Raw genomic sequence first — 13,878 nt, 5'->3', positions numbered from 1 at the left:
CAACGCCAGACAGCTACCAGTCAGTCAAGAATCAATTTGGAGTGGGCAAATCTACTGTGGGGCTGCTGTGATGCAAGTAGCCCACGCAATCACTGAGCTGCTGCTATTAGGGTAGTGACTCTGGGAAATGTGCAGGTCATAGTGGATGGCTTTGCTGCAATGGGATTCCCTAACTGTGGTGGGGCGATAGACGGAACGCATATCCCTATCTTGGGACTGGACCACCTTGGCAGCCAGTACATAAACCGAAAGGGCTACTTTTCAATGGTGCTGCAAGCACTGGTGACTCACAAGGGACGGTTCACCAATATCAACCTGGGATGGCTGGGAAAGGTACATGACGCTCGCATCTTCAGGAACTCTGGTCTGTTTGAACAGGTGCAGGAAGGGACTTACTTTCCAGACCAGAAAATAACCGTTGGGGATGTTGAAATGCCTATAGTTATCCTTGGGGACCCAGCCTACCCCTTAATGCCACGGCTCATGAAGCCGTACACAGGCACCCTGGACAGTAGTCAGAAGCTGTTCAACTATAGGCTAAGCAAGTGCAGAATGGTGGTAGCATGTGCATTTGGACGTTTAAAAGCTCGCTGGCGCAGTTTACTGACTCGGTTAAACCTCAGCAAAACCAATATTCCCATTGTTATTACTGCTTGCTGTATGCTCCACAATATCTGTGAAAGTAAGTGGGAGAGGTGTATGGAGGGGTGGGAAGTTGAGGCAAATCGCCTGGCCGCTGATTGCGCGCAGTCAGACACCAGGGCAGTTAGAAGAGCACAGCAGGGCGCGCTGCGCATCAGAGAAGCTTTGAAAACCAGTTTCATGACTGGCCAGGCTACGGTGTGACATTTCTGTTTGTTTCTCCTTGATGAAACTCCCCCCACCCCTTGGTTCACTCTACTTCCCTGTAAATCAACCGACCTCCCCCCTTCGATCACCACTTGCAGAGGCAATAAAGTCATTGTTGTTTCAAATTCATGCATTCTTTATTAATTCGTCACACAAATAGGGGGATAACTGCCAAGGTAGCCCGGGAGGGGTGGTGGAGGAGGGGAGGAGGGAAGGACAAGGCCACACTGCACTTCAAAACTTATTGAATGCCAGCCTTCTGTTGCTTGGGCAGTCCTCTGGGGTGGAGTGGTTGGGTGCCCGGAGGCCCTCCCGCCCTCCTGTGTTCTTGAGCGTCTGGGTGAGGAGGCTATGGAACTTGGGGAGGAGGGTGGTTGGTTACCCAGGGGCTGCAGTGGCGGTCTGTGCTCCTGCTGCCTTTCCTGCAGCTCAACCATACGCTGGAGCATATCAGTTTGATCCTCCAGTAGCCTCAGCATTTCATCCTGCCTCTTCTCATCACGCTGCCGCCACTTATCAACTTGATCCTGCCACCTCTCCTCTGGCCTGTACCTCCTGTCCTCACGTTCATTTTGTGCTTTCCTGGACTCTGACATTGCTTGCCTCCATGCATTCTGCTGAGCTCTTTCAGTGCAGGAGGACTGCATGAGCTCAGAGAACATTTAATCACGAGTGTGGTTTTTCGCCTTCTTATCTGCGCTAACCTCTGGGACGGAGATGATAGGGGGAGCGTTGAAACATTTGCAGCTGCGGGAGGAAAAAAAGGGAGAGTAGTATTTAAAAAGACACATTTTAGAGAACAATGGGTAGACTCTTTCACGGTGAACCAAGCTGTTAACATTACATAGCAGATGTGCTTTCGGTACAAGGTCGCCCCCTCCCACCCCAATTCTCTGGGATGATCGCTTCACCCCTCCCCCCACCGTGTGGCTAACAGCGGGGATGATTTCTTTTCAGTCACAGGCAAACAGCCCAGCAGGAACGGCCACCTCTGAATGCCCCCTTAATAAAATTCCCCTATTTCAACCAGGTGACCATGAATTATATCACTCTCCTGAGGATAACTCAGAGAGAGAAAGAACGGATGTTGCTTGAATGCCAGCAAACACCGGGACCATATGCTGCCATGCTTTGTTATGCAATGATTCCAGACTACGTGCTACTGGCCTGGCATGGTAAAGTGTCCTACCATGGAGGATGGAATAAGACTGCCCTCCCCAGAAACCTTTTGTAAAGGCTTTGGGAGTACCTCCAGGAGAACGTCACTGAGATGTCCCTGGAAGATTTTTGCTCCATCCCCAGACACATTAACAGACTTTTCCAGTAGCTGTACTGGCCTCGAATGCATCCCAAGTCTTCAGGCCAAATTAATCATTAAACATGCTTGCTTTTAAACCATGTATTATATTTACAAAGATACACTCACCAGAGGTGCCTTCTCCGCCTTCAAGGTCTGGGAGCCCGCCTTGGGAGGGTATTGATCCAGGGTGATAAACAGTTCCTGGCTGTCGGGGAGAATGGTTTCATCCTCCTCCTCCTCATCTTCCTTGTCCCCAAAATCCTCATCCCTGTTGCAGGAGACCCCCCCCTTGCAGGAGTCTATGTACAGGGGTGGGGTAGTGGTAGGGGCACCACCTAGAATTGCATGCAACTCATCATAGAAGTGGCATGTCTGGGGGTCTGACCTGGAGCGGCCGTTTGCCTCTTTGGATTTTTGGTAGGCTTGCCTGAGCTCCTTAAATTTCATGCGGCACTGCTGCAGGTCCCTGTTATACCCTCTGTCCTTCATGTCCTTGGTGATTTTTTCAAATATTTTGGCATTTTGTCTTTTGGAACAGAGTTCTGATAGCACGGATTCGTCTCCCCATACTGCAATCAGATCCAGTACCTCCTGTTCAGTCTATGCTGGAGCTCTTTTGCGGTTCTGGGACTGCATGGTCACCTCTGCCGATGAGCTGGCCACGATGGCCAAACAGGAAATGAAATTCAAAAGTTCCTGGTGCTTTTCCTGTGTACCTGGCTAGTGCATCTGAGTTGAAAGTGCTCTCCAGAGCGGTCACAATGGAGCACTCTGGGATAGCTCCCGGAGACCAATAACGTTGAATTGCATCCACACTACCCCAAATTTGACCCGTCGATGTCGATTTCAGCGCTAATCCCCTCATCGGGGAGGAGTACAGAAATCGATTTTAGGAGCCCTTTAAGTGGACAAAAATGGCTTCGTCATGTGGACGGGTGCAGGGTTAAATTGATCTAAAGCTGCTAAATTCGACCTAAATTCATAGTGTAGACCAGGGCTATGAAAGCACGGGTGAGGGAGCGATGAGTACTCCATTACTTACTTTTGGCAGTCAAGCCTCTTGCTAGCTCCGTTTTTTAGCATAAAAATGCACTTTTGTAGGCGTTGCTGCAGATGTGGGTCTTTAGGGTTTACTAAAGCAATGCATTGATGAAGAGGTGGTGAACAGATTTGAGAAGGGCGTTCCAAGCATAAGGGGCCAGGTGGGAAATGGCACAGAGGAATCTGTGAGGGAGGGAGATGAAAGGGGGATTGAGGCTGGCATCCATGATGGAATGGGGCATGTGCTCTGGGAGACATGAAAGGAGACCAGGTCAGAGCCACAGGCAGAGACTGCATGGGGCAGGGACTGGAAAGCACAGAGTTTGAATTTGATGCACAGTGTAATGAAGAGCCAGAAAAGCGACTCAAAAGGAGGAGGGAGGCAAACGTAATTGAAATGATGGGTGAGAAAGCTGCCGGATGGACTGGCGCAGGGCAAGACTAGCATCAACAAAATCCCACTGGAGGAAAGGGCAGCTCAGCACATATAGGATCATAGAAGGGCAGGACTGGAAGGGACCTCAAGAGGTCATCTAGTCCAGTCACCTGCACTCAAGGCAGGACTAAGTAATAATGAGACCACCCCCAACAGGTGTTTGGAGGCTTTTCAGAACAGGTTAGACAATGATGGAGATTCCACAACCTTGCTAGGCAATTCGTTCCAGTGCTTAACCACCCTGACAGGTAGGAAGTTTTTCCTAATGTCTAACCTGAGTCGTCCTTGCTGCAATTTAAGCCCATTGCTTCTCAGTCCTATCCATCCCAGGATAGGATACAGACAGGGGTCAGCTCTGAAGCTCAGATCTGGGTCCTGGTCTCTCCATAGATGAATGGTGTTTGGATTCATGTTAAACCTGTAAATAACTTTCTTGATGGGTTCAGAAATGACCTTAGAAGGTGAACTCTGAGCATGTTGCCCTTTGCAGTACAGACGGGAATGTGAATGAAGGAGGAGTTGAAGGCTGCAGACATTTCCTGCTTTCAGTTTTGTTCTCACACTCACCTGGCAGTGCCCTCCAGAAATAGCCCGTGAGGCATCATCAGAGCTATGTGGCAGGAAAAGGGTGGGGACTCCACAAGGAGACACCCTCACAACAAACCCCACAGAATTAATAGCAAGACCTTGAATTACCATGGGGTAATACCATAATTAAAACACAATCAAGATATAATTAAATCTCCCCTCTTGATATCCTAACAAATAATTCAAGGTGTGTATATGTGGGTAGGCAGATTCTAAAGCAAAAATAAAAGGAAAAAGGAGAGATGAGGAAAAAGTCAAAGTGCTACGTATGTGTGAAGTATTATTATCATGCTAAAACACCTTCCATCTCAGGATCTCAAAGCATTGTACAGACATTACATTCATGCTCACAGCACCCCCGTGAGGTAGGTGCATCATATTCTAGTCATTTTACAAATTGAGAAACTATGGTACTGAAAGGTTATATCATTTACAGTAAGACTGTAGCAGCCATGAATAGAACCCAGGAGTCCTGACTCCCATTCAGTCCCAGCTGTCACCATTAGACGAAAGTAGTTTTGCAAACAGTTGAATGCTTTGTATATTGTTTATTTTAAAAGAAATTAATGAAATAAGAGTGACTATCGTCATGCACAGGTTATTCCTAAAAACCACACTAAATCAAGATGCTCACAACTCTGTAGCAAAGCAATGGATGCCATTACAGTACCATATAAACATACCCACCCAGGGAGCCAGACCTAGAACCCAAAACGCAGGCCACTAGCACTGGAGTTAAGTGAAAGCTCCCTTAGTGGATAAGAATAGCAGCTTCCTTATTCTCTCTATGGGCCATAGAGAGCAACACAAGATCATGCTCACAGTCGCACTCCTATACTAACTACGTCTCTATAGCCAGACTTTGCAGTTCTACAAACCCAAATATTGGGCCCTAATCAAACAATCTCACCAAGTCCCTTCAACAAGGACGTTTGTTTCCATCGACTTGTGTCAGCTAAGATTTTTTGCTGCACCTGCAGTACACACACACCTGATAGAGGAGGACAAGTAGGCTCCCTAAATGATTGTCTCTCATGTAAGTGAGGTAGGATGTAAATGTGTGTATCACAGCACAAAGGGCCAGACAATGTGTTCTGGAGCCCATAAGGTGTGGCAGTGTTTCATAAGGGCAGAGGTATAAATGACTGGACAGGTACAAGGCAGGGCAAAATCAGGCCCAGAGAATATCACTCTGCAATAGACTCAAGGAATTGTTACCATTAGAGCTTTGTTGTCCTCCTTTTCTATAGAGGCAGGACACATGGTACAGTCTTAGGGCTGGAGTCTCCTCTCACACCAGCATTACATCGGTGTAACTCCACTGACTTCTGTGCTCCTGATTTACACTGGTCTAAGTGAAAGGAGAATCAGGCCTCACTGCCCACACATAGAAAAGCTGGCTTCTAAATTTCCACCAATGATAATAAAATGATTTAAGAGTCACACTGCTGGGGCAAATTTCATACAGGGGTGAAAGATACTTAATTTGCAGAACATAAAAACAGAAGTCCCATTTCCTTTCTAGATTCCTTTTCATTAATATTTTAATTAAAACCCATCCTCTGAACAGACTGCATTAACGCAGAGTGCCTTGCAAATAGTGCACCAGATTAAATATAGCCAGCAGTGCTAATTGCAACCTAGTAAGCCAGTGAGGCTGTGGAAACCTGTTAGTAATATTAAAAATAGAGAAATCTATTCTTAGAGTGACAGCATGAGGGGAAATGGCTTCTACCTATGGAAGTATAAAGATAGAACAAATGTTAGGCACTTACACTGGCAACTGGCTACATTTAGGCTATTGGTGCAGATATATCTGCCATAGAATCATAAACATTAAAAATGGAAATGACCCCTTAGGTCCCATGCAATTGAGCCTCCTGTCCTGGCCAATGCAGAACTGTTCCCTACAGCGTATGTTCTAGTGATTTCTCCAGTCTAGTTTTAAAAGTCTCTGCCACTTCCCTTGGAAAACCATTCCACAATCATAGGAGAAAATCCTGCCCCCTCCACCATAGCTGTAGATGGTCCTAGATGCAGCACAATTCTGCGGCCAGCGAGTGGAGACAGAATTTGGGGCTCTTCCACAAGGGATCTGCAATCACTGTGCATGCTCCCTGCCTGTCCCCATGCAGCAGGGTTCAAGGGATGGGTTAGAGGTACACAGAGTGGTTAGCAATTGCCCCAGCAGAATGGGGACCGAGGAACAGCAGAGAACTGTAGCCTGGGGAAGGTTCCTTTTCTCTCAAACTTCTATGAAGGAACCCTGTATCAAATGCAGCTACTCAGGTTTTGCAGGCAGAAGAATGTAGCCATTAATGAGCTCGCAGACAGGATGATTTTCCCTGATATTTAGCCTAAATTAGCCTTCCCTTAATTTAATCCCATACGCCTTGCTTTATCTCTTTGTACCGTGCTAAGGAATTCCTTTCCTCCCTTCATATTTACATCTTTCAGATAGTTCTAGGCAGTTATATCCTACCTTAGCTATTGTCACTTAGCCATTCTGTGCAAATGTAGATATTTGATTCTGTCTGCATAAATCAGTCCTGCCCATCCCTCAATCATTTCTGTTGTTCTCTCTAATTTTCCTCCAGTTTTTTTCCACATTTTTCTTGTAGTGACCCCAAAATTTGACTCAATATTCCACTTGCCATCTCACCACAGTCATACAGAGAGGGATTATAAATTGACTCTTCCATATTGCAATGTCTTTGCAGCGGTAGTCCAAAATTGCACCAGCCTTGTTTGCTGCCATATATTGCAAACTGAGCTCCAGTTTGCTCCCCACTGCAATCCCAGCTCTCTCCCTCTCTCAGAGATTACTCTTTCCCTGGTTTACTTAAGAAAACCCTCTTCATTACTTGGAAAACATTTTTAGAACATGAAGATGAAATATCTTTCTCCAAAGACCTCCGTCTGCCTTTAGCAAACACAGCATTTTGCTCTTTTTCTAGCACTGGTTTTTTATTTACTTATCTGCATATGCACCATCATCAGAATTTCCAGTACCTGTGCAACACTGAGAACAGTGCTGATCAGTTAGCTGCAGTTGCTGAATCAGCAGAGGGTGCACACACCCACTGTGTTCTCATGTGTCCCACCAAAAACAGTGGCTTTTAAAAATATTTCTTGGTAATGGAGTGTTGGATTTAAAAAAACCCCCAAACCTGACTCAATAAATGACTTTAACCAGCCATCCATAGGCCACAATTTTACAGACAGTTACATGCAGGTGGACCTGTGTCTCGAATGGAGCCCAATTAAGTCAACAGGGCTCCATACAGGCCCCAAGACATACTTATTGCATGCCTCTGATCCAATGTTCAGGAAACAAGAATGGCAGCATTAGTAGTAAAGATCATCAATTATTTCATGCTTTAAATTCCCACTCAGTCCTGCTCCTGTTTGAAACTGACTCACTTAAGGGCATGTGAAATTAGGTGGCCTGACAGGATTATCCTGAGACACATATGAAAGCTTAGTCAACATAGCTCTGCCAATGCACCTCAGACCAGCACTCCTCGCTATGCCGTCTTGGCTACCCACGCAGCCCTGCTAAGACACTTCCACCCTGGCCTGCGGCACTCCTTCCTGTTGCAATCTTGAGCCACTTCTGAATAAAAAATACCAGTTGCCCCAGACCAAGGTGTTTTTGTGATTGTGTACAGAATTCTGAGGCCAAACTTGTTTTCACTTTTTAACTCAGGCTTCCTGAGTTGAAAATCTAGTCAGCCATTCCTCCGCCTCACTGCATAAGCCCCCAATCCTGAATTCTCGGGCTCTCCTGCTGAAGAACACTCTCCATCCTTGTATACTGTGTTACACAGAAACATGGAATTCTACAAACTGGAAGCCTTCATCAGTGAGCTGAGTCCAACAAACTCATTTCACTTTCAACTCCAGACTGAACCTCACCACAGTCTCGGGGAGGTTATTATTTTAAACAACCCAATCCCCAGCTAACCAGCTTCAGAGTCTAAATGGACCAGTATGGCACTCACAAGGATGATGAACATTTAGACAGGCATTCTGGACATCATAATCTAGTTCTTCCCTACCAGGCCCATAGACAACAGAGTAACTGCACAGTGTTATAACTTATCAAGCATCTTCCGTGTACATGGTTGTGTAGAAAACGTAGAGGAAGACTCTCTAAGGAGTTTACTTACATTCCAGATATTAAACCATGAGCCTTGTCTTCAAATTGAACAGGATCATAAAGCGTTTTCTCCTGCACCCAGCACTCTTAAGGATTGCTGAGTAAGATGCTCGGGGAACAAGAAGAAGAATAAAATGCCTCACAATCAATTCCAACAGACCATTTTCTCAATCTGTTTCTGTAAAAAGAAACAAGGTTGTTGCTTCATGTTAACTATCCCATGAATGTTAATTTACTTAGTATGTATTGCACTTGTGCTGCTCAGAATGAATTATTACACCTCACGCTGTATGTCGCTCTGTGGGATTATATTGCTAACAGACACACAAACAAACAAAAAATACTTTAAAATGGGATTTCTCCTGACCCCTGAAATTTCTAAAAGCTTTCTGTTCCCAGAAAACCAAGGCACTGTACAGTGGCAACCTTATCACCACCCAGCTGGAGAACTGTAGTGTTTGAGTCCTAGAATAGAAGATTTTATTTCAAGAAGATGCAGGCTCCAGATTGTACCAGGGTAGAGACACGTGGTGGGGCAAGGTCTGTGTAGCTTCAAAGTTTGTTTCTTTCACCAACAGAAGTTGGTCCAATAAAAGATACTACCTCACCCACCTTGTCTCTCTTTCCGGGACCAACATGGCTACATCACCACTGAATCTGTATTGTGATTCAGTAAGAGAGCTACAATGAAACTACAATCTCTGCAGTTTCTGTGTCAAGTCAGGTACAATACAATAAATTCTGATGGTTGGTTGCTGATTACCTGAGTAGTCTCACTGGCTTCAGACCCACAGAGCCAACCTGGGAAAATAAAACTAATCTCCGCCCAGAGTATACTTATAAAGTAAAAACAAAAACCCCCAATTGCAGCTACCCTATAGGCTCAAACAAAAGCCTCAACTTTAGGCTGGAAGAAGCTGCTGACTAACCCCAGCACACGTGCGGCACTTCCTCTCCTAGTGCATCTGAAGGCTAAATTCAATTTTCTCTTGACTGCATCTAGTCATGATGCCTTTGATAGGCAGATAACGCATAGTAGCCTCACTGACCTTCCTGTCAGGCAGGCTCCCTAATACCTAGCATGAATTCCCTTCTTCCTAGCTGGAGGCCATTGCTCTTCTGCCCCAAGCTGTCCAGCATGAATAATTCTGCTGCTTCCCTTCAGCCATTCAGATGTGCTGTTCTCTAAAGTGTGTTCTGCACTCCCAAAAAATTCCCACTGAGGATCCCAAGTAGAGATGAAACTCCAGTACTATCCAGCTTTTCTCACCTTGTTAATTAAACCTGATGCTTTTAACCATCCTGCTAACATGCATGTGCTTTGCCACTGTGCATTTGCAGCTACACCGTGCTCAGGACTAGCTGAGATGTGCCTGGGTTAGTTTTCCTAGCACTGACAATACCAGCAGACCGCACTTACTCCCAAATCTTCAGACAGTTGCTAACACCTCGCACCCAATCTCCACCATTTAGCCAAGCTACACAGGGCCCTGTGGGCCTGGTTCCTAAACTCCAACCCCACCACAAACGAGGAGCCTCTTCAAAAATGGGGCTGGACTGTGGAGAAGGGATACCTACGTTGTTGCCACTACCAAGATGGCGGACTCCAGGGCAATTCCTGCCACTACCAAGATGGCGGTCACGACAAGTCAGTAGGCGGGGCCAGACGGAGCCCTTTAGCCAATGTCTGGTGACGACCTGGAGGCGCCGTAGCCAATGGGAGCGCAGGGCGGGCTGGTTGGTTGGTTGGTTGCAGAGTGGCGGTCGCCGGAGCCGGCGCTGTCGCTGAGGAGAAGGCGGTTGCGGCGCTCGGCCTAGCGGGGATGGCCGCCAGCCCGAGCGGGCGGAGGGGCAGCCGGGCTCTCTCCGAGCTGCTGGGTAGGTGACCGCCAGGGGCCTTCAACGCCCACGGGCTGCCCCGGCCGGCGGAGCGGGCGCCCGAGGGGACGTGCTCCGGGAGCGCCCGAGCCGGTGGCCCGCGGCAGCCGCAGCCCCGCTCTGCAAAGCGCCGCGTCCGGTCCGCTGTATGTCGCTCTGTGGGCGCGAATCGCTGGGCTCGGCCCGGCCCCGGGGCGGGGCTCTCCCCGCAGAGCCGTCCCGCGGTTTCCCCCGCGGCGCCGGGCCCGCCCCGCGCTGTTTGTGTGCTGGGGCCACCGCTCGCAAGGCTTGAAACCAAGGCGAGGTGGGCGCTGGTCCTTCTTCCGTCTCTCCCGCCGGCTCTGCCTCGCTTCCTGAGCCCCACCTTTTCTGAACTCTTTATCCCTCAATCCCTAAATGGCCCCCTCAAGGATTGAACTCACAACCCTGGGTTCCGCAGGCCAATGCTCAAACCACCGAGCTATCCCGCCCCCGCTAACCTGGTGTTGGCTTCATGTTGAGATTCAATTCAAAGTAACCCTAAAACTGTCCCTGTCAGTCTTGCTGTAGCTAGTGCAGAAGGTGTTTTTGCAGCACCTGGAGCAACCCGCCTGTCTCATTTAAAAATAATAATCTTATAGTCCTCGTCTTTGTCTCTGTTTTGGCACAATTGGCAGCTTCTGTATAAAGGGATCTGGTCCGGATTAAGGAGAAGCCTTGGGGATCAGAAGGCAGACTTTGGCATAGCTGTGTGTAGCATTAGCCCACACTGTGTCTGGCTCTTGCCAATGTCAACCATTCCTTTTCATCACAAAATTCATTTCAGCACAAAATTTATGCATTCTAGAAATAAAACAGCAGAAAACAGGTCATTTAGTAAACCTTTAGTTTGTTTATTTTTTTAAAATTTCTTAGCAGGAAGAGTCAAGAAACAGAAATGCACATTTGACAGTGGACAGGAGTTTCAGAAAGCAGCTGTTCACCTTCTGAGTTGCCATCAGAACTTGAATGACCTCTTGCTGGAGGTAAGACAGCTGGCAGTTTTGAATTTACCAGTCATATCTTGGGTTTCTGTAGAACCCTGCTGAAGTTTGGTCTCCATACAAGTCTTTCAGATATAGGTCTAAGGTGCATGTCGTGTAAGCAGAATATCTTCAGTAAGTGAACATGTGGGAAACCGGTGTAAAAGAAAACTAAAAGACTGGTGGTTTTCCTTCTAAAAATGAGATTTACATTCATTCTTTCTTTTATTACTGTGGCCTAAAAGTGCAGTTAGGGTTATATAGAGCTAATTAAGGTTTGAAATATGGTGGTGTGATGTTCCCCTCTGGTGTTATCTGGACCGGTGATCTGCTCAGCCACTCCAATCCTTGACTCTGGGAGCCAGCCTTACCCTGCTCTGCTGTGAGATCCCCCACTCCTGGGCTGTTCACGCACAGCCTCTGGCATATAAGCTGCTCCTTGGATTGTGCAACCCAATGACACTAGCTAATATCTCTGGTCCCAGACACAACCCTAGGAACCTCTGTCTTGCAGTGTCCCGTTATGCCCGCTGGACACTGCAAGCTTATATGAGTTCGTCAGTTTAACAAAGAAATTGGTATGCACCAGGCTTGTTATCCCAAGGGGAGTCTCTGATATGCTTTACATCAAACGCACTGCTTCAAGTAGAATAAACAAACAAATTTATTAACTACAAAGATATGCTTTGACTTATAATCACTTAAAATATAAGTCAGATTTGGTCAAATGAAATAAAAGCAAAACACATTCTCAGCGATCTTAACACTTTCAGTGCTCTTACAAACTTAGATGCTTCTCACCACAGACTGGCTGGTTGCCCTTCAGCCAGGCTCTCCCCTTTGATAAGCGCTTTAGTCACTTGGTGGTGGTGTCTGTAGATGAAGGTGGAAGAGAGAGGAAGAGTAGGGCAAACATCTCTCCCTTTTATCAAGTTCTTTCTTCCCTCTTGGTTTTACCCCTTCCCCCTTCAGAGTCAGGTGAGCATTACCTCATTGCAGTCCAAAACGGAACAAAGCAAGGGGGGTGACTTACTCCAGAGTCCAACAGATCCTTTGTTGCTGCCTGGGCCAGTGTCCTTTGTTCCTGGAAGGCTGGGCTGGGTTTGTCCCATACATGCCCTGATGAAGTGTGAACTGCCCCTCTGCTCTTGGAGAGTTTTGCCTGGGCCTGTTTTAAGCCATGAGGGCACATTTTCAGCCTCATAACTATATACATGAAATTACAACCTATAACATTACTATAACAACAATGCTCAGTGCATCATGAGCCTTCCGAAGACACCTGACATGAAAAACTTTGCATTTGATACCACACAATCATATTATAAGGATGAACCTGGAGGTGCAGGGTTTTCCCGTCAGGTACAGAATGTCACAGGTGGTAAATTACCCATCCTCTTTGTTGGGATCAGAACTGGCTTCGTCTATTGCAGAGGTTCCTAAACTTTTTTGCTGAGCCCCTCCTTTGGAGATTCATGTCCCATGCATGCCCACCTCTTTCTAAGAAATGTGGTGGGAGGAGGGGTGCCCTGTACTCATGGGGGGGTGTGGAGGAAGGGGTACTCACCAGGTTGCCGTTGAAGACTTCTTGCCCTGCAGCGGTTGGGCAGTCTCAGCTGCTGGGACCCAGCTTCCTGCTTGTCTGGCTCCCATCCTACTCAGAATAAACAAATGAGGCCACATTGAAGAGCCAGGGTCAGCAGGGGAGCCAAAGCCTGTACCCTGTGAGCACTGGGCCATGCACTGACACAGCCCCTTTCTGAACCTGGCCCTTCAGTATGGCACTGTCCACTTCCCTTCCACAGGCTCCCTCTAGGAGAGGAAGCAGATGTGCCCAGGAGCCGTGCTGAAGGGCCAGGGTCTGGAGGGGGCTCTGTCCAGCAGGGGGTCAGCAGTCCTGGGGTGCAGCCTTTGGCTCCCTCCTTGCAGAGTCCCTGCTGGCCTACCCAGCAGAGGAGGGTAAGTGCCTGTCAGTGGCTGCTGTAGCAGTGAGGGACCAAGACAGGTAGGGAGCCTGGTCTCAGTAGTCAAGACCACCTATACAGAGTCCAATCTACTTCCCCTACCAGACAGAGCCCCATCCTGACCCTGGTCTTTTAGCATGGCTCATTACTGATAATTCATCACTCCCTCCCCACCCCGAAAGGTGCACGCCCCGCACTTCGAAAGCCTCTGATTTATAGTGAACAGAGTAAAAAGTTATTGGAGATTATCAGCTTTCTCTTAATAGCCACCCATGATTCCATAATGTGACTGTCTTTATAGACATGTGAGATACATGCATGCATGTCATGCCAAGTTTCTGACTTCTGGTGCATTATCTTGCACTCTCAGGTTGGAGAAGGCATTTGCTTTTGAGGACTTTTATAGGCAGACCAGGTACTTCCTAGAATTTATTCTCTGGGAACTTTTCTTTTTCTAAGGAGTACTATAGAATAATCACCTTTTAAAAGGAAACTGACTTTTTCTAGTTCCTAACATTTTTTTGTCACATTTTACCAATGGCATAGTGGAAGGAGCACTGGACTAGGACTCGGGAGACTTGGACTCTGTTCCTGCTCTGTCATGTACCTATTGGGTGACCCTGGGCAAGTTATTTTCCTGCCTTAGTTTCACCATCTGT

At 47.3% G+C, this 13,878-nt stretch overlaps 2 protein-coding genes across 2 annotated transcripts in view; one reads left to right on the top strand and one right to left on the bottom strand.

Moving 5' to 3' along the window:
* The window catches only part of SPIRE2 (spire type actin nucleation factor 2), a 60,683-nt gene extending 52,220 nt beyond the window's left edge, over positions 1-8,463 (bottom strand). The window contains exon 1 of the mRNA XM_074968927.1: positions 8,387-8,463. The gene's annotated coding sequence lies outside the window, so the exon portion shown is untranslated. The remainder of the gene's footprint in view (positions 1-8,386) is intronic.
* A 1,733-nt stretch (positions 8,464-10,196) lies between these two features.
* FANCA (FA complementation group A) overlaps positions 10,197-13,878 on the top strand; it is a 68,520-nt gene continuing 64,838 nt past the window's right edge. Inside the window, exons 1-2 of the mRNA XM_074968920.1 lie at positions 10,197-10,254; positions 11,149-11,258. Coding sequence (XP_074825021.1) covers positions 10,200-10,254; positions 11,149-11,258 — 165 coding nt within the window. The 5' untranslated portion in view covers positions 10,197-10,199. The remainder of the gene's footprint in view (positions 10,255-11,148; positions 11,259-13,878) is intronic.

This window comes from Natator depressus, chromosome 12 (assembly GCF_965152275.1).
Source record: "Natator depressus isolate rNatDep1 chromosome 12, rNatDep2.hap1, whole genome shotgun sequence".
Classification (NCBI taxonomy): domain Eukaryota; kingdom Metazoa; phylum Chordata; order Testudines; family Cheloniidae; genus Natator; species Natator depressus.
Note: the sequence above shows the minus strand (reverse complement) of the source record. Positions and strands in the feature narration are given on the sequence as shown.